Raw genomic sequence first — 24,495 nt, forward strand, 5'->3', positions numbered from 1 at the left:
CCACTTATATCTCTAAAATAGGCAAATTCATTGACTCAAAAAGTGAAATTGTGAGGCAAGGCACAGTGCCTCACATCTGTAATCCCGGAACTTTGGGAGGCTGAGGCAGGTGGGTCATGAAGTCAGGAGTTCGAGACCAGCCTGGCCAACATGGTGGAGCTGCCTCTACTAAAAATACAAAAATTAGCCAGACGCAGTGGCACATGCCTATAGTCCCAGCTACTTGGGAGGCTGAGGCAGAAGAATTGCTTGAACCCAGGAGGTGGAGGCTGGAGTAAGCCGAGATCACATCACTGCACTCCAGCATGGGGAACAGAGCGAGACTCAAAGTCTCAAAATACAAACCAGAACAATAATAAAGCTCATAATCAAACTTTATTTTTCAAGAAAAAAACTCCTGAATTCTTAAGTGTCAACATACAACATTTATAAAGGCTATAATTCAAGAATTTGTACTAATTATAGAAAAGATAATGCAGCTTGACTCAAACAATATCTACAGTAATTAACTAAACTAAAAATTTACAAGTGAATTTTTTTTTTTTTTTTTTTTTGAGATGGAGTCTCATTCTGTCACCCAGGCTGGAGTGAAGTGATGCGATCTCAGCTCACTGCAACCTCCACCTCCCAGGTTCAAGATATTCTCCCGCCTCCTGAGTAGCTGGAACTACAGGTGCATGCCACCACGCCTGGCTAATTTTTGTATTTTTAGTAGAGATGAGGTTTCCCCATGTTGGCCAGGCCGGTCTCAAACTCCAGACCTCAGGTGATCAACCCACCTCAGCCTCCCAGCATGCTGGGATTACAGGCATGAGCCACCATGCCCAGCCAATTTTTTTTTTTTTAATATGGGGTCTCCTTATGTTACCCAGGTTGGGCCAAACTCCTGGCTTCAACCAATCCTTCTGCCTCAGCCTCCCAAAGTGCTGAGATTATACACATGAGCCAGGATGTCAGCCCCTCAAGTGAAATTTTAAAAACTCTCAATCATCTTCCTTTTGTCTAGAAATTACCACTTGTCCATCCCATTACTACCATTACCAAAGCGAAATAATAAAAAGAATCAAATGATGCAACTGAAATTTCTAAAGATTTGCTCATGCAAAATATTAAAACCAATGGCTAAAATGAGAGTTGGAAAACAGAGAAAATATCAGTAAACAAAATTAGTATTTATTACATATTGGCATGAAGAAAAGCAAAAGCTGGCAATGAATTACACAGAGTCTGAATGAGGGAAGCCACAAAGCTAGTTCTAGCACTGAAGGCTAAGAACCCTGGAAAGCCAACAGAAGAATCCTTCCAGATACTGTTACCTCCTGGTATTCATTACCTTTCCCAATCTCCTTTCCTTTCTACCTTCTTCTTCAGGATAAATCCCTTATATATTCCTTTCTCACCATCCCTATTCCCTCATACAGAATTTTTAACTCCAGAACCATTCTCTTCAGCTTTCTTATTCTCTCATCCTTCCACTTCTTAAAATCTCATTCTCATAAGGTCACATATATATATATACACACACACACACGTGCACACGTATATATATAAAATGTATACCATATACATATATATATAATGTATACCATATACATATATATCTCTCTCCTATAAACATTTTCCAACATTCACATCCAACTCTTATAAAGTTTAAATAATTATTCATGGAGATATACCCAACTACTGACTTTTAATTTACTGCCTGTGCTATTTACATATGCAATTTCCTATGGTTTTAGTCCATGTGTGTATATATAGTAAGAATTGTTAGATGTTAGAGATTCTAGCTTGCGTTCAATAGATTTTTACATAGCGTCCCTTCATTATGACATTTTGAGTCGTCTTTTTACCATTCTATCTTTTAAGAGAACAGCTTAAATCTACATAAAAACAGAGAAGATTCCTAAAAATTACATTTAAATGGCAAAAAAAAAAATACATTAAATTCTACTAAGAATTTCACAGTATTAATGGATAGAGCCATATCAACAGGAAAAAAAAAAATTGAACTGGTACTGTTATTCAAAAAAATTTTAAGATTAAATTATCACCCAAGATTATTGGGTGATACAAAGTGTCTCTGTCTCACCTGCAGTGTATTTTCTTTCTTTATAAAGGAAAATCTTTACTAAATATTATGTCCTAGAGATTTGTTCCATTACCATAGACTCTATAAGCAAAAGAGATAATGATTTATATATTTTTAATAAGGGAGGCAAGGAAAAAGTATTATATGATAGGGTTTTCTTCCCCTGTTAATCTGTTAGAAAACTAAATTCTTTGAAGTCTTTTTTCCAACTCTGGTATGATTTAAGTCTTCATGTAAAAAGAGAGAAGCTGACAACACTAAATGGCAAGAAAAAAACAGTACTTGGTTAAAATGGTTTCTATCACTGTGAATCTCATTTAGCTTATCATTAACTTACTTTAGTCAAATCAATTATTTTCTCACAGAAATTCCTTACTATATCTGAGAATTTGACAAACACCTTTTCTGGGAAGTAGAAATAATGATACATTTATAAGAATGCCAGAAAAAAATCTAAGTCATCCATAACTTACTGAAACCATTGTTAGTAAATTTAAATTTTGAATTTATCAGTAATTTTAGTCTTGCAAGAAACTTTTAAATTTGTTTTATTTTGAACTGTAAAAAACTAATAAAACCATTTTTAAAATCTTAATTTACTTAATAACAAGGAAGAAATTTGGCACTGTATATTAGATTTGCAAACACTTGTTAGGAAGTTAAATTTCGTTAGCTATCAGGTGTATACAGCCCTGCCAAAAGAAAAACAACAGGACAGCTGTCACAGCTAATTCTTACCTGGATAGCCTCTGCCACTAACAAGGTATAGTCCAGACAAGTTGAGAGATGCATTAGGTACCAGCTTATGGTAAACATTACACAATGAGTATTTCATTTGCACACATTTCTACTCTTCCTCTTTAACCCCTCAGTAAGCCTAGCAACTTTTCAGTCTAAATGTTCATGACCATTACTCTCCCATATTCTACTGTCTTCCTTCCCCTATATAATCTTTTTTTTTTTTTTTTTTTTTTGAGACAGAATCTCACTCTATTGCCCAGGCTGGAGTGCAGTGGCTGGATCTCAGCTCACTGCAAGCTCCGCCTCCCGGGTTCACGCCATTCTCCTGCCTCAGCCTCCCGAGTAGCTGGGACTACAGGCGCCCGCCACCTGGCCCGGCTAGTTTTTTGTATTTTTTAGTAGAGATGGGGTTTCACCGGGTTAGCCAGGATAGTCTCGATCTCCTGACCTTGTGATCCGCCCGTCTCGGCCTCCCAAAGTGCTGGGATTACAGACTTGAGCCACCGCGCCCGGCCGCTTCCCCTATATAATCTATTAGCAGTTTTGTCTCCACAGTGATACTAATACCACTTTACAATGTGGTAAATTTAATGATCCAAAGAACTAAGCCAGAAAGTTGCTCATTGTCTATTTAAATAAGGTTTACCAAATGCCAATGTTTCATGTCAAATGTTTTTTAATTTCCATGACGTCACGTAACTGAAAAATATTCTGATCATGATATAATTAGTGTCTATAATAAAAAAGATGTTCAGTAATACCTCTGAATTGTGTTCATGGATTAATACCTTTAAGAAGTAATTTGCTAATTATTTTTTGTATAGATTTGATAAATGGCTATTCACTTTTGGGTTCAGTTAATCAAAAATATGTCAAAATAGGCTGGGCACGTTGGCTCACGCCTGTAATCCCAGCACTTTGGGAGGCCGAGACTGGAAGATCATTTGAGGTCAGGAGTTCAAGACCAGTCTGACCAACATGGTGACACCCGTCCCTACAAAAAATACAAAAACATTAGCCAGGCATGGTGGTGCATGCCTATAGTACCAGTTACTCGGGAGGCTGAGGCAGGAGAATAGCTTGAACCCAGGAGGTAGAGGTTGCCATGAGATGAGACTGCACCACTGCACTCTACCCTGGGTGACATCAAGACTCCATCTCAAAAAAAAAATGTCAAAATATACTTAAAATTGCTGCATTATAATAATCTAACTTCCTCACCAGGATTATCTCTCCTAAACCAAGTTGAGCACGTCCCAAAGTTTGCCAAGACTCCCATGAATGTGGATTTCGCTGGACAGCCATTTCTGCTGCATGTACTGCTGGGAACATTTCATGAAGAGACATTAGCACCTATAAGCAAAAAAAGACCAAAAAATCTGTCAGTAATATTCATAAACTAGCAACTACATTAAAAACCCTTTTCATTTTTTAAGATATATTTTTAGTCCAGTAAAAATAGCATTTTGGTGATTCTTACCCCTTACTCTGCCATTCAGGGTAAGAAATTATAGTTCTCTTTTCACCCCTGATATAACTATGAAAATATAAACCATTCTCTTTCCAGTTATTGAATCTTATGTCCATCTGGTCAAAACCAAGTGTTCATATCCTAACCATGGTGGCTCAGAGGTATTCTGAACTTCCAGTTCCACTTCTATTTATTCTATTTACAATGTGGTTTTCAGGCAAACCCAGGTACTGCCATTAAAATAGGGGAATAAATTTGTTCAACCAGCCATCCTATCCCTAATGAACATCTTTCTGTTATAAAAATTATTTTAAACATTGCCTAGGCCTTCTCACTACTGGGCTTTTAAAATCATATATACCAGAAAGTTAGGGTTAGGGTTAGGGAGAGTTAGGGTGACCAGAGAGTTCTAGCTCCACTGTGGTCTGTGGGAAAGGGCTGGATTTTATCTATAATCTTTAGGACCATTAACACTTTAAAAGATTTGTGACAGGAACATTATTATCAGATTCCAAATTAAACAAGTCTTCATAAAGTTTGCCACAAACCTGTCATTCATATATACATATTTAAGATTGAAAATTAAAGGCATCCAAATGAAGGTCCTCATATCACTTGATTCAGATGACATAATTTATTTGAGTTTTTCCTGGATAAACTAAAGTCAAAGGTGACAAATGGTGTATCCTTTATTTGAGATCATCATTTGAAAAATATTTGTTAGGTGTGCAGATTAAGGCTGAATTGCAACAATTCCCTGCCAAAAATATGTTTAATGCTCTGTGTGAGACTTTTAAAATCACTTGGATAACCTATTCAAGTGCTCAGAGGTTTTCTTTACAGACTTTCCTACAAAATATTAGAAACATATTTTTAAAGTAAAATGTTATTTTTAAACTATTAATAAAATTGCATCTATGCTGACCTTTTGCTAAGAACTAAGCCATTTTTAGAAATATCTCATCTAGAACCCAATCCATCTTCATTTTTAAGAAAACTGAACTATTTTGCTAAGTCTACTACATTTAATTCACAAGGAAAACATATGTTTTTCATCTAAGAGATCGCCAGTGACTTTTTGTTTTTTATTTATTTATCTTTTTTTGAGATGGAGTCTCACTGTGTCACCCAAGATGGAGTGCAGTGGGCACCATCTCAGCTCACTGCAACCTCCGCCTCCCACATTCAAGTGATCCTCCTGCCTCAGCCTCTGAAGTAGCTGGGACTACAGGCGTGTGTCACCACTCCCAGCTAATATTTGTATTTTTAGTAGAGGCAAGGTTTCACCATGTTGGCCAGGGTGGTCTCGAACTTGTGACCTCAAGTGATCTACCCACCTCAGCCTCTCAAGTTGCTGGGTTTACAGACATGAGCCATGGCACCTGCCCACCAGTGACTTTAGAAGATAGCCATCTATTCCTATCTTACAATAGTTAGGCTAAAATAACAGTTAACTTCTTTGTGAAGGCAAATGAACTTCCAATTTTATGCATGACAGAGCCATAAATAATGGTGAAATATTTTTTCCCAAAGAAATTGTATTTGAAAAAGAAAATGGGAGAAAATGCTATTTTGCTTCATCATTGCTCACTCACCAAACAAACATAGCACAATTTCATAAGGAAAGTGAAATTCGTCATAATTATTACCTGTGATTTCATCTCGTATAGGGTAGCATCATTTGGAGTTAACTGTAGTGCTTCATCCCACTTCTGAATTGCTTCCCGATATCTGTGGTTGTTAAAGTTATACGAATGCCATATTTTCAATATGTCTTTTTTTAGACTTTCAAAATAATTTTTTATTGTGGTAAAATGTAAAATTTACCATCTTAACCATTTAAGTGTACAGTTTAGAGGCATTAAGTAGCATTAAGTACATATAGTTCACTCACCTTTTTGTGCAACCACCACCACCATTCATCTCCAGAACTTTTTCATCTTCCCAAACTGAAACTCCATACCCATTAAACAATAACTGCTCATTGCCCCCTCCCCACCCCCAGGCAAACACCATTCTACTCTTAGACTACTTTCAGGAGGAGTAGTCATGTACTTTCCACAGTTTTTTGGACTACTTTCTAGTCCATGAAATACATGTAAAAATTCAAAATAAAGGATTAGCAAATTAAGTCCAGCAACTTATTCAAGTACAAAATCCACATGATCATATAGTGTATGCTCAGAAAAACTTAGAAATGGGCTCATATGTAACAGATAAGGGAGAAAAAAAGTACATGCCACTAAACAATACTTAGTATAATTTAACAACCATTTCTGATTATTTACAATAATAAAAGTATATACAACATTAAAGAAATTCAGTACCGTGGTGCCATTATCTACTAAGCTTTAATGATACAACCTCTAAAAGTAGTAACTATATCACATAAAAAGAAAGTGCTTGTGCTTTTTTAGGCATATTGTGGTGATTTCAAGCCTCTCTAAACAATATTTCCAAATGTTATTATAAATGCAACAGGTAAAACTTTGGAAATTAATTTATCGATGTATTCCTTCATAACAATCCTTCCACTCACAATTTTCTAATAAAGATAGCAGTAATAAATTCTGCAAGACTTAATAGCAAATGTCTTTCCTCCAGCATTAGGAGGAAAAGGTTGGACTGTTTGTCCAATCTTTTTTCTACCACTCCCTACACATAGCTGTGCTCCACTCGGCAGAGTTTTTATAGTCCCTACCCACATATCGTGCCTTTGTTAGTATGGATCCCCTGCTACACATACACACACACATCTGTATTAGTCCATTCTCACGCTGCAATAAAGAACTGCCCAAGACTAGGAAATTTATAAAGGAAAGAGGTTTAATTGACGCGTACCGCAGGGCTGGGGAGGCCTCAGGAAACTTACAGTCATGGCAGAAGGGGAAGCAAACACATCCTTCTTCACATGGACGCAGGAGAGAGAAATGAGTGCTGAGCAAACAGGGAAGCCCCTTATAAAACTATAGATCTCGTGAGAACTCAGTGTCATGAGAACAGCATGGCAGAAACTGCTCCCATAATTCAATTATCTCCACCTGGTCCCATCCTTGACACATGGGGTTATTACAATTCAAGGTGAGATTTGGGTGGGGACACAGAGCCAAACCATATCACGTATCTAAGATTGCCTTCCTACTCCTCTTCATCTATGCAAGGGCTCCTCCTCTAAGACCAAGATAAAATGTTCCATTCTTCATGAAGACCTCCTCCAGTGGATCTAGCCCACTAACGATGAGTACCACTTCAGACCACATAGCAATACTTGTATTTCCAAAGCATTTTATGTTTTACAAAGCACTTTCAATACAATTATTTAACATACAATTATTTTCCCAAAAAGTTAATTCACTCTAAGTAAGTGAATATAAATTTGGTATTATTTGCCTTTTAAAAAATTATTTTGAGAGATATAGTCTTGCTCCGTTGCACTGGCATGATCACAGCTCATTGCAGCCTTGAACTCTTGGGCTCAAGGGCCTCCCACCTCAGCCTCGCGAGTAGCTAGGATTACAGGCACATGCCACTATCCCCAGCTAAGTTTTTTATTTTTTTTATTTTTGTAGAGACAGGGTCTCACTATGTTGCCCAGGCTGGTCTCAAACTCCTGGCCTCAAGCAATTCTCCTGTCTTGGCCTCCACAAGTGCTGAGATTATAGGGGTGAACCACCATGCCTGGCCTCAAGTTTGGCATTACTTGTTCTCACTTTATTGATGAGGAACCAATGGTTGAGAGCAGCTAAAGGACTATCCAAGTCCTACAAAAGATAGGATTTAAAGCTAGCTCTTAAAAATACAAGACCAATACTTTCTGTAACTATATCAGGTATGCCTCCCATTTAGTTCTGCTCTAATTCCTCCTTGTATTTTTGTCTTCTCTTCTCTAATGAGTTCAGGAACCAAAGGGTAGATTTGCTTATATGCTCTACAGTACCCAGAACATTTCTGGGAATGTAGAAGGTAATAATATAACAGATTTTTTTTTTTTTTTTTTTTGAGACAGTCTCACTCTGTCACCCAGGCTGGAGTACATGGAGTACAGTGGCATGATCTCGGCTCACTGCAACCTCCGCCTCCCGGGTTCCAGTGATTCTCCTGCCTCAGTCCCCCGAGTGGCTGAGACTACAGGCACACGCCACCACACCTGGCTAATTTTTGTATTTTCATAGAGATGGGGTTTCGCCATGTTGACCAGGCTGGTCTCAAACTCTTTACCTCAACTGATCTGCCCGTCTCGGCCTCCCAAAGTGCTGGGATTACAGGCATGAGCCACTGTGCCCAGCCTAATATAACAGATTCTATCTGCCTCATTTGTCCTACCTTCTCCAACTCCTGAAGGCAGCAGAGAGAAGCATATAAAGCATGAAAAGAGGGGACAGATGTAGCATGCTCTTAACAGGAAAAAAAAAAATGGTAATAAAAACAAATTCTATCCTAAGACAAAAGTGGTAAAAATGTTAATTCTTACTTTGTTCCATTCATTATTTCAAGTATAGAAATTATAAGAAATCCCAAGACTAGGGGAATGTGAATGTGGGTAGAAAAAAACAAAAACATTAGAATTCTAGGTTTAGCAGAGGGACCTTATGACCTTGGATGTCTGAGGTTTCAGGAGTCTTTGACAGCTTGTGAGGAAGAAGCTGAAGGTCTTTGGTCCCTAGAGTAAGGGGTGACATAGTAAAGGTCCATATAGTAAATATTTTAGGCTTTGTGAACCATACAGTCTATCACAACTATTCAACTCTATTACTGTATCCCAAAATCAGCCATAAACAATGCATTCAAAAAATGGGCATTGCTGTGTCCCAATAAAACTTTATTTATAAAAACAGGCTGTTTTCATAAATAAAGTTTGCCAACCCTAGATCTACTTGTCCCAACCACTGCTAAAAGCTTATCATATTTGTCAAATTTACTTTTTACTTCCAGTCCTATTTTCTGCCCAACTCAACCAGAGGAAGTTATCGCCCCACAGAAGGCATTTGTGGTCATTACTGTGACTTGGAGGCACTAGTGGCAGAGGGTCAGGGATGTTAACAGTCTTCAAGGCAAAGTGCAAGCCTGCACAATAAAGATCTATCTTGCCCAAAATACCACTAGCACTACTGCCGAGAACAGGATGGCTTATCCCACCCCCAACCCCACAAAGCTGCTTATGTTCCCAAGCTTAAGTTGTCCAAGGTACAAAATAAACTAAGAGGTTCAAGGTGACAATGACCATCACTAGTTTTTTCTTTTTATTAAGCAGGTATGCATGTGTGCATATACATATACATACAAACACACATACACACACACACGTGTAAACACAGGCTCACAGATTTGAGAAAAAAGAAAAATGTCCTGTCTTCTCGACTGCACTGCCTTTTATTTTGAAAACATAACCATTGCTGCCAGCAGAGGCATCACTCAATGAAATGTGCTTTGTTGCCAAGGAGGCCTATAAAGGTTTAAAGGAACAAGTGAGCTGTTTTCCACACTAAACAAAGCAAGAAATGGTGGACATTTACTTCACTATCATCAACTTACTCAATTATTCCCCCTTCTCATCTCTCTTTGGTTTACTTCTCTTGGCCTGCAAACAAAGGGTGGCGCCACTTAGTTCCTCCATTTTTAGATCACAGGAAACTTGGCACTGAACAAATCAATAGTCGCTGGTAACTTCTGCAGCATATCTCTTAATTCAACTTCAGTTTGGAACAGACTGAACAGACACAGCCCTACTGCAGCTGTTGGATAGGAAGCATTAAATGATAAAAACTTGGTTTAAAGTCACTGTGGTTAATAAATGACCAAAGTCTGATTCTGCCAGTTTAAGGACAATCTTAACAGTATGCAACTGAACTAGCACAAGGAAGGAAGCAAAGGGAATAGTTCCATGGACTACAATAGGGCAGGATGAGATAATGCCCTACACTGAGGTAAAGAACAGCTGGTGATCAAGCTAAATATGTTAGATAGCACACTCATTTACCAGATAGAAATGTCAACGTGTTTAGCTACTTTACTCCCAATTAGGTTTCTAATTTACTGTGGCTTTAAATTTAATGAGCTATATAGTTAACGGCTTATTCACTTTATAAATATTTACTGGGCACCTACTCTGGCACAGGTAGAATTCTAGTAATAAGTACTAAGTATGCAGCACCCAACAAGATATAATAGGTCCCTACTATTCTTCTAGATTTTACTTTCTAAAGTGTATGCATGTTAGAAGGGGAAAGAGAAAGAAAGACAACAAACTAAGTTAAAATGTAAGTGCCATGATAAAAGACAAACGGAGGAATGTGATAGGGAGTGACCTAGTGGCTACTCGGAATGGGCGGTCAAGAAAGGTCTTCCTAGGAACGCATTGAAGCTGAGACCTGAGTGACAAAACGGGGTCAGACAACTGAAAATCTGGAGAAAGTCCATTCCAGGCAAAGGGAAGAACCTGGGGAAGGACCAAACCATGTTTTTGTGGAGAGGAAATAAAACCAGAGGAAGGGAAGTCAGAGTTCAGGGAGGTGGGCCGAAGCCATGATCACAGAGAATACAATAAGCCATAGTTATGCATGTGGATTTAACTGTATGTGTGATGAAGAATCCACAGAGTTTTTATACAACAGTGAGACATGAATTATTGATTTACATTTTTAAAAGATCAGTCAGACCCAGGGGAGAAGAACAGACAGTAAGGGTACAAAAATGTACACAGGGAGGCTAGATATGAGACAACCAAAGTAATTTAGGTATGAGATAACCATAGATAAGGATAGCAGCAGTGAAAACAGAAAGGGGAAAAAGATGTACAATACACTGAAAATATAAAGTTGGCTCAACTTGGACTTGGTATGGGTGAAAAAAAGAAAGAAATCCAGGATAATCTGGGTTACCTAGAAAACAGAGCCTGATGCCAAAGCTTACTGGCTAAATCTTTATTGAGTGGGTAGGATCCTAGGCAATCAAGAGCGAGGGAAAAACAGAAGTAAGGCATGAATAAAGAAGAATAAATACAAGGTCTATGTTAAGCTGGCAATAGCTCCACAAACACAGATGATTGTTGGTCTGGAGAGCAAAAGGAAAGGAGCCAGCAAAGATTAAAAAGGAGAAGACATGGAGACAAGGACAAGCATGACAGCATGGTGGTGTGGAAGAGGAGACAGCAGTGCATTCAGGAAGAGCGTGGTCACCTATGCTGAATGATAAGAAGCACAATAAATGAGAACAGAGGCTAGATTTGACAACACGGAGGTCATTGATAACCCTTACAAAAGCAGTTTCAGTGGATTCACGGGGACAGAAATATGACTGGATGGTTCATCAAGAAATGCAGTTTGTAGTCCAGGGGGAGCAGAGAAACGGCACAGCATTTGGAGAGAAGCTTTTTAAATGGATGTTATCAGGGTATGTTTGCATGCCAGTGAGAAGGAGCCGAGAGAAAAGGAGAAACAGATGATATAAAAATGAGAGGACTATGTTAGAACAACGTTCCTGAGAAGGCACAAAGGGATGGGGTCTAGAGTACAAGTGGAGTGGTGGGCCTTTGATAAGAGCAGGGCACTTCATTACAATGGAATGATGACAGATCATATAGGCACAAATACAATAAGGTTGGAAGATGTGCTGGTGAGAAAATAAAGTCATTCTACAAGAATTGTATCTATTTTTTTCCACAGAACATGAGGCAAAACCACTGTCATTAAATATACTGATGTGGGTAATCTGTAGAATGTAGGTCACACAGCAAGATCACCCTCAAATTTACATTAGTAGGTATACTTTTCTACACAAGAACAAAATGCATGGTAAATTCTAATTTATATTCCTGCTTCATACACATACAACCGATTCTAACAGAAAAATTAGACCAGTTAGCTAGACAGTCAAATATCACCATCTAGTGGCTGAAACTTTAAAAGCCAGCATGTCAAAGTTGGGACTAACACCGTGACTCTTGAGAAGGTATAACCTAGTTTGTAATAATTCTAGAAAAAGACATTTGAACAAAATAATTTACAAAAATATATATATTAACACTGCAGGAAATATACCAAGAACATATAAAATCCTAAATTGTTATATCTAAAGTACATTTCACTTGGGGCTTATCAGGTGCTAGGTAGCATGCTTTTACATGGACTTTGCTCTTTAATCTTCCAAAATTCTAAAAGATATGTATCACCATTTGACCGATGAGGTAGAAATTGACAAAGAATAACTGCCCAAAGTTTATGTAGATAGAAATGATAAAGTTGGGATTTGAATGGAGGTAACCTGACTTCACAATCTACATTCTTAACCACCATACTCACTATACTATCTCTATTAAGCACCAAAATTTCTTGGGGGTTGGGTAAAAGAGTAAATCAGATTTTTGTAAAAAGAATCATGAATACTCTAAGGTAAGACTTCTGAATTCAAAAACCACTCAAGGTTGATCATGGTGGTTCACGCCTGTAATCCCAGCACTTTGAGAGGCTGAGGCGGTAGGATCACCTGAGTCCAGGAGTTCAAGACCAGCCTGGGCAACATGGCAAAACCCCATCTCTACTAAACATACAAAAAATTAGCTGGGCATAGTGGCGCATACCTGTAGTCCCAGCTCCTCAGGAGGCTGATGGACAAGAATCGCTTGAACTTGGAAGGTGGAGATTGCAATGAGACAAGATCGTGCTACTGCGCTCCAGCCACCTGGGCAACAGAGCGAGGCTCCATCTCAAAAACAAAAAACAAAAACAAAAAAAAGACTGGGGGCTTCTGCTACTATCCTACAAGTGATGCACAAGAGTTACTAAAGAAGGCTGACAGAGTGATAAAATAACCAAGACCCCAAAATACGTAACATTCAGATTTGAAATTTTACTGAAATCTAAATTATCTCTTCTATCAATTAACTTGCAATATAACAGCAAATTCAGAACACAAATACATCATGAACACATATAAAGATATATGAAACAAATATAGAATTATTTTACATTTGACAAGCACTCAAAACTTTGTTTTTTTAATCAAATTTACTAGTGTGTAATTTATATATCAAAAAATGTGTCCACTTTAAGCATACTTTTTGATGAGTTTTAAGAAATGTATACACTCATGTAAATACAACCACAACCATCACAACAAAGAACATTTTTGTCAATCCAAAAAGTTCTCTGTGCCCCTTTCTCGGGAAACCTACCCCAACTGCTGACCCCAGGCAACTATTGATTTTTTCTGTCACTGTGGATTAATTTGTCTTTAGACAGATTTATAAAATGAGAATCAGATGGTACGTACTCTTTCTGACTTCTTTCCCTTAGCACAATGTATTTGAGATGTCAATCATTTCTTTTTACTGCTCAATAGAATACTACTGTATGGAAATACCACAATTTATTCATTCATTCACCTGCTGATGGACATTTAGGTTGTCCCAGTTCATGGATACTATTAATAAAGCTGCTAGAAACATTGTTAAAACAGTCTTTGCGTGGATACATGCTTTCATTTCTTCTGAGTTAGTATCTAGGAATAAAACTGTGAGATTGTACAGTAAAGTATATATTTAACTTTATATGAAACAGGCCAGGCATAGTGGCTCACGTCTGTAATCCCAGCACTTTGGGAGGCCAAGGCAGGCAGATCACCTGAGGTCAGGAGTTCAAGATCAGGCTGGTCAACACAGTGAAACCCCGTCTCTACTAAAAATTCAAAAATTAGCCAGGTGTAGTGGTGCGCACCTGTAATCCCAGCTAGTCGGGGGTGCTGAGGCAGGAGAATTGCTTGAACCCGGCAGGTGGAGGTTGCAGTGAGCCGAGATCATGCCACTGCAGTCCAGCCTGGGCAACAAAGCAAGATTCCATCTCAAAAATAAAATAAAATGAAATAAGTGAAACAACCAGACAGTTTGCCAAAGAGGTAAAGCTATTTTACATTTTCAAGAGCAATGTATAAAAGTTTAACTTGCTTCATATCTTTGCCAACACTTGATACTGTCAATCATTTCAATGTTAGCATTCTAGTAACTAGGTAATAGTATCTCATTGTGGTTTTAATTTGAAAGTTCTTGATGACTAATAATGTTGAGCAACTTTTCGTACGCTTCTTGGCCATTCATATATTTTCTTTTGTGATGCATCTGCTCCAACTTTTTACCCATTCTTTACATGAATACCTTGTCTTCTTCCTACTGAGTTGTAAGAGTTCTTCTATAGGCCAGGTGCGGTGGATCACGCCTGTAATCCCAGCACTTTGGGAGGCTGAGGTGGGCAGATCACGAGGTCAGGAGATCAAGACCATCCTAGCTAAGACGGTGAAACTCCGTCTCTACTAAAAACACAAAAAATTAGCCTGGCGTGGTGGCAGGCTCCTGTAGTCCCAGCTACTCGGGAGGCTGAGGCAGGAGAATGGCGTGAACCCGGGAGACGGAGCTTGCAGTGAGCCGAGATCGTCCCACTGCACTCCAGCCTGGGCGACAGAGTGAGACTCCGTCTCAAAAAAAAAAAGAGTTCTTCTATCTTCTGGAAAAAAGTCCTATGTCAGATATATGTACTGGAAATATTTTCTCCCAGTCTGTGGCCTGACTTTTCATGTTCTCAATTAAGCCTTTTAAAAACCAGGAGTTTTCCTTTGTACCAACTGACCACATACATGTGAGTCATTTCTGTATCACAGATTATTTTCATTGATCCACATATGTCTATCTTTAGTACTATGAAGGTATAACATTTAAAAACACAGTAAGGGTTGAAATTAAGTAATGTAAGTTCCCTAGGTATGTTTTACTTCATAAAATTCTTCTGGCTAGTCTAGATTCTTTGCATTTCCACATAAATTTTAGAATAAGTTTGTCAATTATCTCAAACGCAAGTTTGCTGGGATTTTGATTGGAACTGCACTGAGTTTACAGATCAATTTTGGGAGAACTGATGTATTAACAAAATACAGTCTTCCAATCTATAAGCATTGATATGGTTTGGATCTGTATCCCCACCCAAATCTCATGTCAAATTGTAATCCCCAGTATTAAAGAAGGGGTCTGGTAGGAGGTAATTGGATTATGGGGGCAGATTTCCCTCTTGGTACTGTTCTCATGATAGTGAGTTCTTGCAAGATCTGGTTGCTTAAAAGTGTGTAGCACTCCCACTCCCCTCACTCTCCCTTCCTCCTGCTCCAGCCGTGTGAAGTGCTGGCTCCTACCTTTGCCTTCTGCTATGATTACAGCTTTCATGAGGCCTCTCCAGAAGTTGAGCAGATGCCAACATTATGCTTCCTATGCAGCCCTCAGAACCGTGAGCCAATTAAACCTGTTTTCTTCATAAATTATCCAGTCTCAGGTATTTGTTTATAGCAGTATGGGGACAAACTAATACAAGTATAGTGTATATTTATTGATTTATTTAGGTCTTTTAACATTTCAGCAACATTTTGTAGTTTTCATATAGTTCTTATACATGTTTTGCTGAATTTTTTTCCTAACAATTTTAGATTTGGGAATAATACTACAAATGGTGCTTTTTCAAAAAGCAAAAAAAGTATTCAGCTTCTAATTGTTTTATTTAACCCCATTATTGGCTTATAAGTCTTTTATTATTTTTTAATGGTTTCTCTAGGGTCTAGGTTTGAATACAACATAACAGCCTAAGAGCAATATAATTCCATTTATCCCTTCATGCTTTCTATTACAATTGTTATATATTTACTTCTATATAATTTTGCAAAATGTTGCTGTTATTTAATATTAATCATCTTTTTAAAGAATTTAATTGTTTTTTAAATCAGTCTTCATACTTACCCATGTTTACCACTTCCAGAACTCTTTCATTCTTTACTTAGATACAAATTTCTATCTGGTATGATTTTCCTTCTACCTAAATAATTTTTTTTTTTTTTTTTTGAGACAGAGTCTTGCTCTGTCGCCCAGGCTGGAGGGCAGTGGCAGGATCTCAGCTCACTGCAAGCTCCACCCCCCGGGTTTACGCCATTCTCCTGCCTCAGGCTTCCAAGTAGCTGGGACTACAGGTGCCCGCCACCACGCTCGGCTAGTTTTTTGTATTTTTTTTAGTAGAGACGGGGTTTCATCATGTTAGCCAGGATGGTCTCGATCTCCTGACCTCGTGATCCGCCCGTCTCGGCCTCCCAAAGTGCTGGGATTATAAGCTTGAGCCACTGTGCCCGGCCTCTTTTAATATTTCTTGAAGTCCTGGCCTACAGGTAATGGGTTATCTCAGCTTTTGTTTGTCCGATCAAGTTACTTTGTCTTCATTTCTGAAAGACATTTTTGTGGTACAAAGAATTCTAAGTTGGCAGTTTTACTTTCCTTCAAAACTTTAATGATGTCATTCCATTATCTTGCATAGACCTCCAGCTGACCTCAGCTGCTACACTCTGAAATCCATGGCCACATTTGCAGCAAGGATAAATATCTCACGGCTTTTCTCCACATTAACTGCAAGTATCAGAAATAAGACCAGTTCACTTCTGAGGGGCATGGGACTCCAATGAGGGACAACTCTGACTTTAGGACTATCCAAGGTATTGTCCAACTTTCTTTAGATTATATGACAGCCTAAGACATTTCCATCCAATCTTCCCTCCCTCTCCCTTTCACTGGGGGTCAGACAAGCATAGCTCTCCCAGATTTACTCAGTTCCCACCCCATGTCCTCTCATACAGTGATTCCCCTAATGAAATCTTTGCATGTTTAAGCCAGTCTGGGCATGTGCTTCTAGAAGGACCCAGACTAGCATAACTGTTCAGTATATTTTTTATTTTAGATATCGTATTTTTCATTTCTAGATGTTCCTTTCTTAAAATATCTTCCATTTCACTCCTCATTATGTTTGTTTCCCTTTAATTATCTGAATATAGTTATATCACCATTTTAACCTCTTTGTACACTACTTCCATCATCTATGTTATTTCTGAATCTGTTTCTATTGACTGATTTGTCTCCTATTTATGGGTCACAGTTTCCGACTCTTTGGCATGTCTAGTAATTTTTTATTAGATGCTGAATATTTTAAACATTACACTGTTGACTAAAAATACTGGGCTCTATTCTGGCAGGCAGTAAAGTTTGAAAGTATCAGTTCGAACCCTTCAAAATCTATTTTTAAAGCTTTTCTACGGAAGGTCTGGAGTAGCCTTCTCTCCAAGGATAGTGTAGTCATTCTACTAAGAAATAACCCCCTGTGACTCCAGTAAATATTTCTGGTGACCATCAAAGACACTCCATTCTGAATGGCTGAAGCTTGAATAGCTCTCTGCTCTGCATGAATGCTGGGAATGGTTCAGCTTACAACTTCTCAGTCATTTTCTCTGGATTTACAGAAATTCCCCCATAGTTGCATGGCCTAATGTTCAAAAAAGACTCAAAGGGACCTCATAGACTTCTGGAGCTTTTTCTCTGAGTAGCTTCCTCTTCTCTGGTACTCTATTCTGCAACTTCTAGCTGTGTCAGCCTCTCCAAAGTCCAATCTCCATCTCCTCACTAAGACCACTGTGGTCTATCTGCTTTCCTCTTCCATGTGCCCATTCCCTGGAGACGACCTTCAGGCAGAAATTAAGGGAGCTCAGCCACGCGCGGTGGCTCACGCCTGTAATCCCAGCACTCCGCGAGGCCAAGGACAGCGGATTACCTGAGGTCAGGAATTCAAGACCAGCCTGGCCAATACGGTAAAACCCCATCTCTACTAAAAATACAAAAATGAGCCAGGCGTGGTGGCACACACTTGTAATCCCAGCTACTCGGGAGACTGAGGCAGGAGAACCACTTGAGCCTGGGAGACAGAGGTTGCAGTGAGCCGAGATTATGCCACTGCACTCCAGCCTGGCCAACAGAGTGAGATTCTGTTTCAAAAAAAAAGAAAAAAAAGAAATTAAGGAAGCTCATAGGGATCATCTTGTTTTTGCCCCTTCTCTCAAAGATAAGAGTCCTATGCTGACTATTGTCCAATGGTTGAAAACAGTTTTTTTATATCTTTTGTCCAATTTTCTAGTTGTTTGGGGCCATCCAGGTCTAGTTCTAGAAACTCTCTCATGGCTGTCAGTAGAAATCCATGCCTAATTTTTAAAGTATTTTTGTGTACGTTATTGGATTTCAGCCTTATAAGAACCCCATGAGGCAACTGCAAGTGAAGAAATATATAGCCAATCAAGGACACAGAATAATTAGGACCATTATAATAGTAATAATAATAATAACTAATATTTACTGAGTATTTACTATGTGGCAGGCAATATATTAAGTACATTACATATGTAAATTCATGTCATCATCACAACAGCGTTATGAGGTAGATATTTTTTGCAGAAAAGGAAACTTAAACACAGAGAGGCTGAATAACTTGCCTAATATTGCAAAGCTAGTCAACAGCAGACCTAGTATAAGAAACAAGACCATCTGGCACTAATGCCCAGACCATAATTACTACATTGTAAAATCTGTTGTTATTTTCCTATTGTACAAACAAAGCCTTCTGTACACAAAACAACAGGGGAATGGGAAGAGTAAGAGTTATGAGAAAAAGAATTCTGCCATCCTTGTGAAATTAAAAAAAAAGAGAAAATGAATAAGACCCAGAATAGAGCAATTACTATCAAGTGCCATATGCTCATTCAGGAGGAGGGTGAGAAAATTTTACTCCCAAAGGCCCTTTGTGGTTTGGGTATGAAATAAAATATATTCTCAGAATACTATATTCTAATTTGGAGTTCTTAAATGTATATTCTATAGATATCATGCAGTAAATGGTAGCTAGCTTACAAAAACCTTTTTAGCCATAATATAGCCAAAAAAAATCACAGATTTATAAATATTTACTGAGGGCCTAGTAAGTACCACAAATTATTCTAAGAGCTGAAGACACTATACAAGTTAGATAAATTCCTTACTATCCTGGAGCTTACATTCCTACAGAAGAAAAACAACATATAAACAAAATACACTAAACACACTAAATAAGTGTATACAGTAACTTCAAAAAGGGAGAAATGCTAAAAAACAAAATGGGCTGATGTAATAGAAAAAGGGTGAGTAAGGGATGTTACTTCAGACTTGGTAATCAAAGACGGAACTGCTGAGAAAATGACAAATGAGCGGAAATCCAAAGGACAGGAAGACAGGCATCAGAAAACCAGAGAAAAAAGGTTTTCAGACAGAGTCATAACACAAAGTTGTACAATAACTATGTTCAAAAAAATGAAGAAGGCCCATCTGGCTAAAATGTAGTGAAAATAAGCACAGTTTAAGATGAAGTTGATTTGGTAGGCAGGGACTCAGTCTTTTTTAAATCTAATTTAATTATTCTTCCTTATATTACTTTCAATCAAGATTACTAGCCTGTTAAATATTTTTTGGCTGGGCACGGTGGCTCACACCTGTAATGTCAGCACTTTGGGAGGCCGAGGCAGGAAGATCACTTGAGGTCAGGAGTTCGAGACCAGCCTGGCCAACATGGCGAAATCCCATCTGTATTAAGAACACAAAAATTAGCTGGGTGTGGTGGCACACACTTGTAATCCCAGCTACTCGGGAGGCTGAGGCAGGAAGAATTGCTTAAACCTAGGAGGAGGAGGTTGCAGTGAGCCAAGATCACGCCACTGCACTCCAGCCTGGGCGACAGAGCAAGACTCCACCTCAAAAAAATATATATCTTTTTAGTTTATTTTCTAAAGCAGTATATACATTACTCAAAAGTAAATGCTAAAGAGCAAAAAACTTAGGCCGGGCGCGGTGGCTCAAACCTGTAATCCCAGCACTTTGGGAGGCCGAGACGGGCGGATCACAAGGTCAGGAGATCGAGACCATCCTGGCTAACATGGTGAAACCCTGTCTCTACTAAAAATACAAAAAACTAGCCGGGCGAGGTGGCGGGCGCCTGTAGTCCCAGCTACTCGGGAGGCTGAGGCAGGAGAATGGCGTAAACCCGGGAGGCAGAGCTTGCAGTGAGCTGAGATCCGGCCACTGCACTCCAGCCTGGGCGACAGAGCGAGACTCCGTCTCAAAAAAAAAAAAAAAAAAAAAAAAAGCAAAAAACTTAATCATGTTATAGTGTTCTCCACCCAAAACAAAGCATCCAATCCCACTAGTTTTAGTGAAATGACTCAATCTTTCAACAAACAGGCAGAAAACAAAAGTTATTGTGCTTGTCTACGATGCTGATATCTCTTCTCTGTCACAGGAAATTCAGAGGGAATCCAATGGCAATAACAGAATAGCTTTTCCTTCCACACATTAGTGTGGTCCAGGAAAACAGCAAAGTTAATGAACTTTTAACAGGCATTTACAGGAGTTTCTAAAGATGTTTTATGGATGTACTCAAAGTATTCATAATTAAGGATTTACATTTGGTTTTCTTCTAAGACACACTAGTCAATCTTACACAGTTCTATAAGATAAAAATCTTTATGCCTAAAATACCACAAATGAGAATTCACAACCTAACATTAGGTAGTTAAGTTAATAGATCTTGATTGTTATTTATTTTCCACCCTTTATTCCCAATATGAGATGCTAGTATTTCATACCTTAAGCACCATTTTAAGTTTTATATTAAAATGTAATAAAAGATTACACCAGAATCAAAAATAAAACAGACCTAAAAGCTAACATGTTGGTTCCTCAACTGTGATTCATTTTTACAAAAATTATTAACAAGAAATCTTATCACCACTCTTACCAGTTTTGTTTTGTTTTTAAGGAACAAAGAAAAAAGTGCTTCTTGCTTAGTATTACTTCATTTTCTTTTAAATTCTCAAACTCTTCAACACTGCATGGAAGATACCAGTCAAAGGTACACAGGCCTGATTTTAGATTTCTGGATGATCTGAAGTGTATTCTGTCCCAACCAAAGGCCTGTTAGGCTACTATTCCTGCTGGTCATATATACATCTTCTAAAAATCATATATTTATTCAAATCAACAATTCTCATACTGTCAAGTGTAATTTTTCTAATATATTTTCTTCGCAGAGGACAATGCTTTAAGATTTTTATAAAAATATGGCTCTCAACAGATACCAAACAGAGCAAAGAGACAGACATAGGCACAATGTCTTTCTAATGGCTGCACTAATAGAGAGGGCAATATAATGTTATTTATCTCCCAATATGATGCAGTATAAAGCACAAATGTTACCTATGACATATACTTGCCAAAAATATTTAGACTCTAAATTTAATCTCTACACCTAACTTTCATTTACAAGAAACACATGAGATAGAGGAACAAATTAAATGACACACACAAGGAAACAATCAAACAGAAAATTGGTCTGGACTCTTCCATCAGTCAATGTCATGGGGGATAAAAGTAGAAAACCCAAGGACGTCAAAAGACACTAAAGAGACATAATAACCAAATATAATGTGTGAACTCCTTAGATCCTGGTTTTAAAAACATATACTGTAAAAGACATTTGGGGGAAAACTGGAAAAACCTAAACAGGAACTAATATTAGATATAAAATTGTTAATTTTCTTAGGTTAGGTAAAGATATGTTAGATAACACCCTTATTCTTAGAAGAAACGTGAGGAATTAGGAGTAGGTGTCGTAATGTCTGAAACTTACTTTCAAATAGAGCAGCAAAAAAACCCTGTAAATATGCAATTATGTATGCCTGTGTATGTGTGTGTGTGTATGCATGTGTAGAAAGACAGGGATAAAGCAAATATTAAGAATTGTTGAGTCTAGATAGAGGAAATATGTGATTGTCCTATTCTTTTGTTTTGTTTTGGAGACAGTGTCTCACTCTGTCACCCAAGCTGGAGCACAACAGCAGAGTCACAACTCACCGTAGGCTCAACCCCTAGGCTCAAGCAATCTTCCTGCCTCGGCCTCTCAAAGCACAAAAATTACAGACACAAGCCACCACACACAGCCAGAATTTTTTAAAACCGGAACTGGAATCATACTAGATATACTATTTATTTATTTATTTGACAGGGTCTCACTCTGTTGCCCAGGGTGGAGCACAGTGGCAAGATCATAGCTCACCACATCCTCGAACTCCTGGGCTCAAGCAAATCTCCCACCTTGGCCTCCCAAAGTGCTGGGATTACTAGTATAAGCCACCACACCCAGCCAATTATACTATTCTTTAATATAGATTTGAAATGTTTTTCAAAATAAAAAAGGCCTTTTCCACCATAGATTATAGAGATACCATTCTATATTTTCTTCTATTAACTACATAGTTTTACCTTTCACAAATTTTTAATCCCTCCAGGGTCCATCTTTGTACATGGTATTAGATACAGATCCAGTTTTATTTTCCTCTATGTAGTAATCCAGTTTTCTGAACAGAATCTACGAAAAATTTGTCTTTTCCTCACTGACTAATGAAAAATGATTTTTGGTCCCTCTTAAAAATCTAAGCAGAAAAAGGAGAAAAGGAATAAAAAAGTAAGAAAAAGAGGAAAGGAAAAAAGAAATGGGTACATATAGGAACAACTTAGGTAAGGAAGGGCTAAAAATAAATGAAGCTATTATCAAATTCCTATACAGTAAGTCATATTTATTCAAGTATATAATAAGTAAATGGCAAAGAATAACTAAATACCTGTTTTTTTAATGTACATGCCCTCAAAGCTATTCAGGAAATGCCTAATTTACCTGACATAATGTCATAAGCAGAAAGTTTCCAGCGATAAGACCACCTTTTACTGACCAATCACTTGAATTACATTTTACTTAGCATTTACTCTTCCTTAGGCACAACAAAAATGACGGCAAAGCAGGGACATAATTAGCATCCTGAAAACTATTTTACAAACTTTCATTGCATCCTGAAAACTATTTTACAAACTCTCATTTTTCAGATGACTTTGAAACACTTTATTTCTTTGACTAATTTAGCACCTAAAATAGATTTTAAAAACATGAATTTATCAAATTCATAACTCTTCATCCCATTACTGACACTGAGCTAGAAAATGTAAGCTGTTCTCCATTAAAAAAAAAAAAAAAACTTTAAATACATACCTTTTATTTTCAGCCAAACTGGCTCCTTCGTCCTTCAGCTGTTTACTTTTCTCAGCACAGCCTTCAAGAAGAATTTCTTTCCTACGTTTAATGGCATGAAGCCAGTTTCCTTCATCGTTGTCAACTACATCCTTCTCATCAGCAGCTTCAGCTTCAAACTGCTGGGAAGTGACCTTTGAGACCTTCTCACCAATTTTCCTCTTCCACCCAAAGGAAGCCATTCTGGAAAATTAAAAAGAAACAGCTTTAAAATTCAAACTTGGTTCTCTTTTTTTTTTTTTTAGATGGAATCTCACTCTTGTGGCCCAGGCTGGAGTGCAGTAGCACGATCTTGGCTCACCGCAACTTCTGCCTCCCGAGTTCAAGCGATTCTTCTGCCTCAGCCTCCCAAGTAGCTGGGATTACACACATACACCACCCATGCCAGCTGATTTTTGTATTTTTGCTAGAGACGGGTTTTCTCCATGTTGACCAGGCTGGTCTCGAACTCCCGACCTCGGGTAATCTACCCACCTCGGCCTCCCAAAGTGCTGGGATTACAAGTGTGAGCCACCGCGCCTGGCCCAAAACTTGGTCTTTTATGGAAGTATTCCAACCAATAGGTAAAGAGGAAATAACAGGATTAGACTATCACCATTTTTCAACCCTAATTAGTGGCTGTAGGCAATAATCATCAATGGCCACTAACATCACTAAGAAAGACAACTGGACATCACACACCTCCTCATGGAGGTAGCATGCCACTCATGAAGTAAGTACTCCTACAAAAATTAACACTGAGTCAGATCAGGCCTCTACCATTTTATAAGAAATACGGGATAAAGTGAAGCATGTTCAATAACACACCAGAGACGCAGATAGCAAAAAACAGAAACTAAAGGAAAATAAAGCTGGTTTCTTCAAGAAATAAACTGCCAGGAAAGAAAGAAGAGAAAGAAGGGAGGTGCCACCATGCCCGGGTAATTTTTTGTATTTTTAGTAGAAACAGGATTTCACCATGTTAGTCAAGCTGGTCTCAAACTCCTGACCTTAGGAGATCCACCCGCGTCAGCCTCCCAAAGTGCTGGGATTACAGGCGTGAGCCACCACACCCAGCCAGAAAAAACATTTATGAAAAAGGAGGAATGGGAACACTGATTTGATATTTGATGATATTAAGGAATTACTGCTACTTTTTTTTTTTTTTTTTTTTTTTTGAGATGGAGTTTCACTCGTTCCCCCAGCTGGAGTGCAGTGGC

The 24,495-nt window shown here is 38.2% G+C and overlaps 1 protein-coding gene across 3 annotated transcripts in view; it reads right to left on the reverse strand.

Annotated features, from left to right (window-relative positions):
- TTC33 (tetratricopeptide repeat domain 33) overlaps positions 1-24,495 on the reverse strand; it is a 39,763-nt gene that overhangs the window by 7,595 nt on the left and 7,673 nt on the right. The window contains exons 2-5 of one of the 3 annotated variants that reach the window (XM_025387703.1): positions 23,258-23,479; positions 8,625-8,636; positions 5,951-6,032; positions 4,052-4,183 (exon numbers count right to left, since the gene is read on the reverse strand). In XM_025387703.1, the coding sequence (XP_025243488.1) occupies positions 4,052-4,183; positions 5,951-6,032; positions 8,625-8,636; positions 23,258-23,478 (447 nt within the window). In that variant the 5' untranslated portion in view covers position 23,479. The remainder of the gene's footprint in view (positions 1-4,051; positions 4,184-5,950; positions 6,033-8,624; positions 8,637-23,257; positions 23,480-24,495) is intronic. The other 2 variants (XM_025387704.1, XM_025387705.1) reach the window with 2 other exon arrangements.

Source organism: Theropithecus gelada, chromosome 6, assembly GCF_003255815.1.
Source record: "Theropithecus gelada isolate Dixy chromosome 6, Tgel_1.0, whole genome shotgun sequence".
NCBI lineage: Eukaryota > Metazoa > Chordata > Mammalia > Primates > Cercopithecidae > Theropithecus > Theropithecus gelada.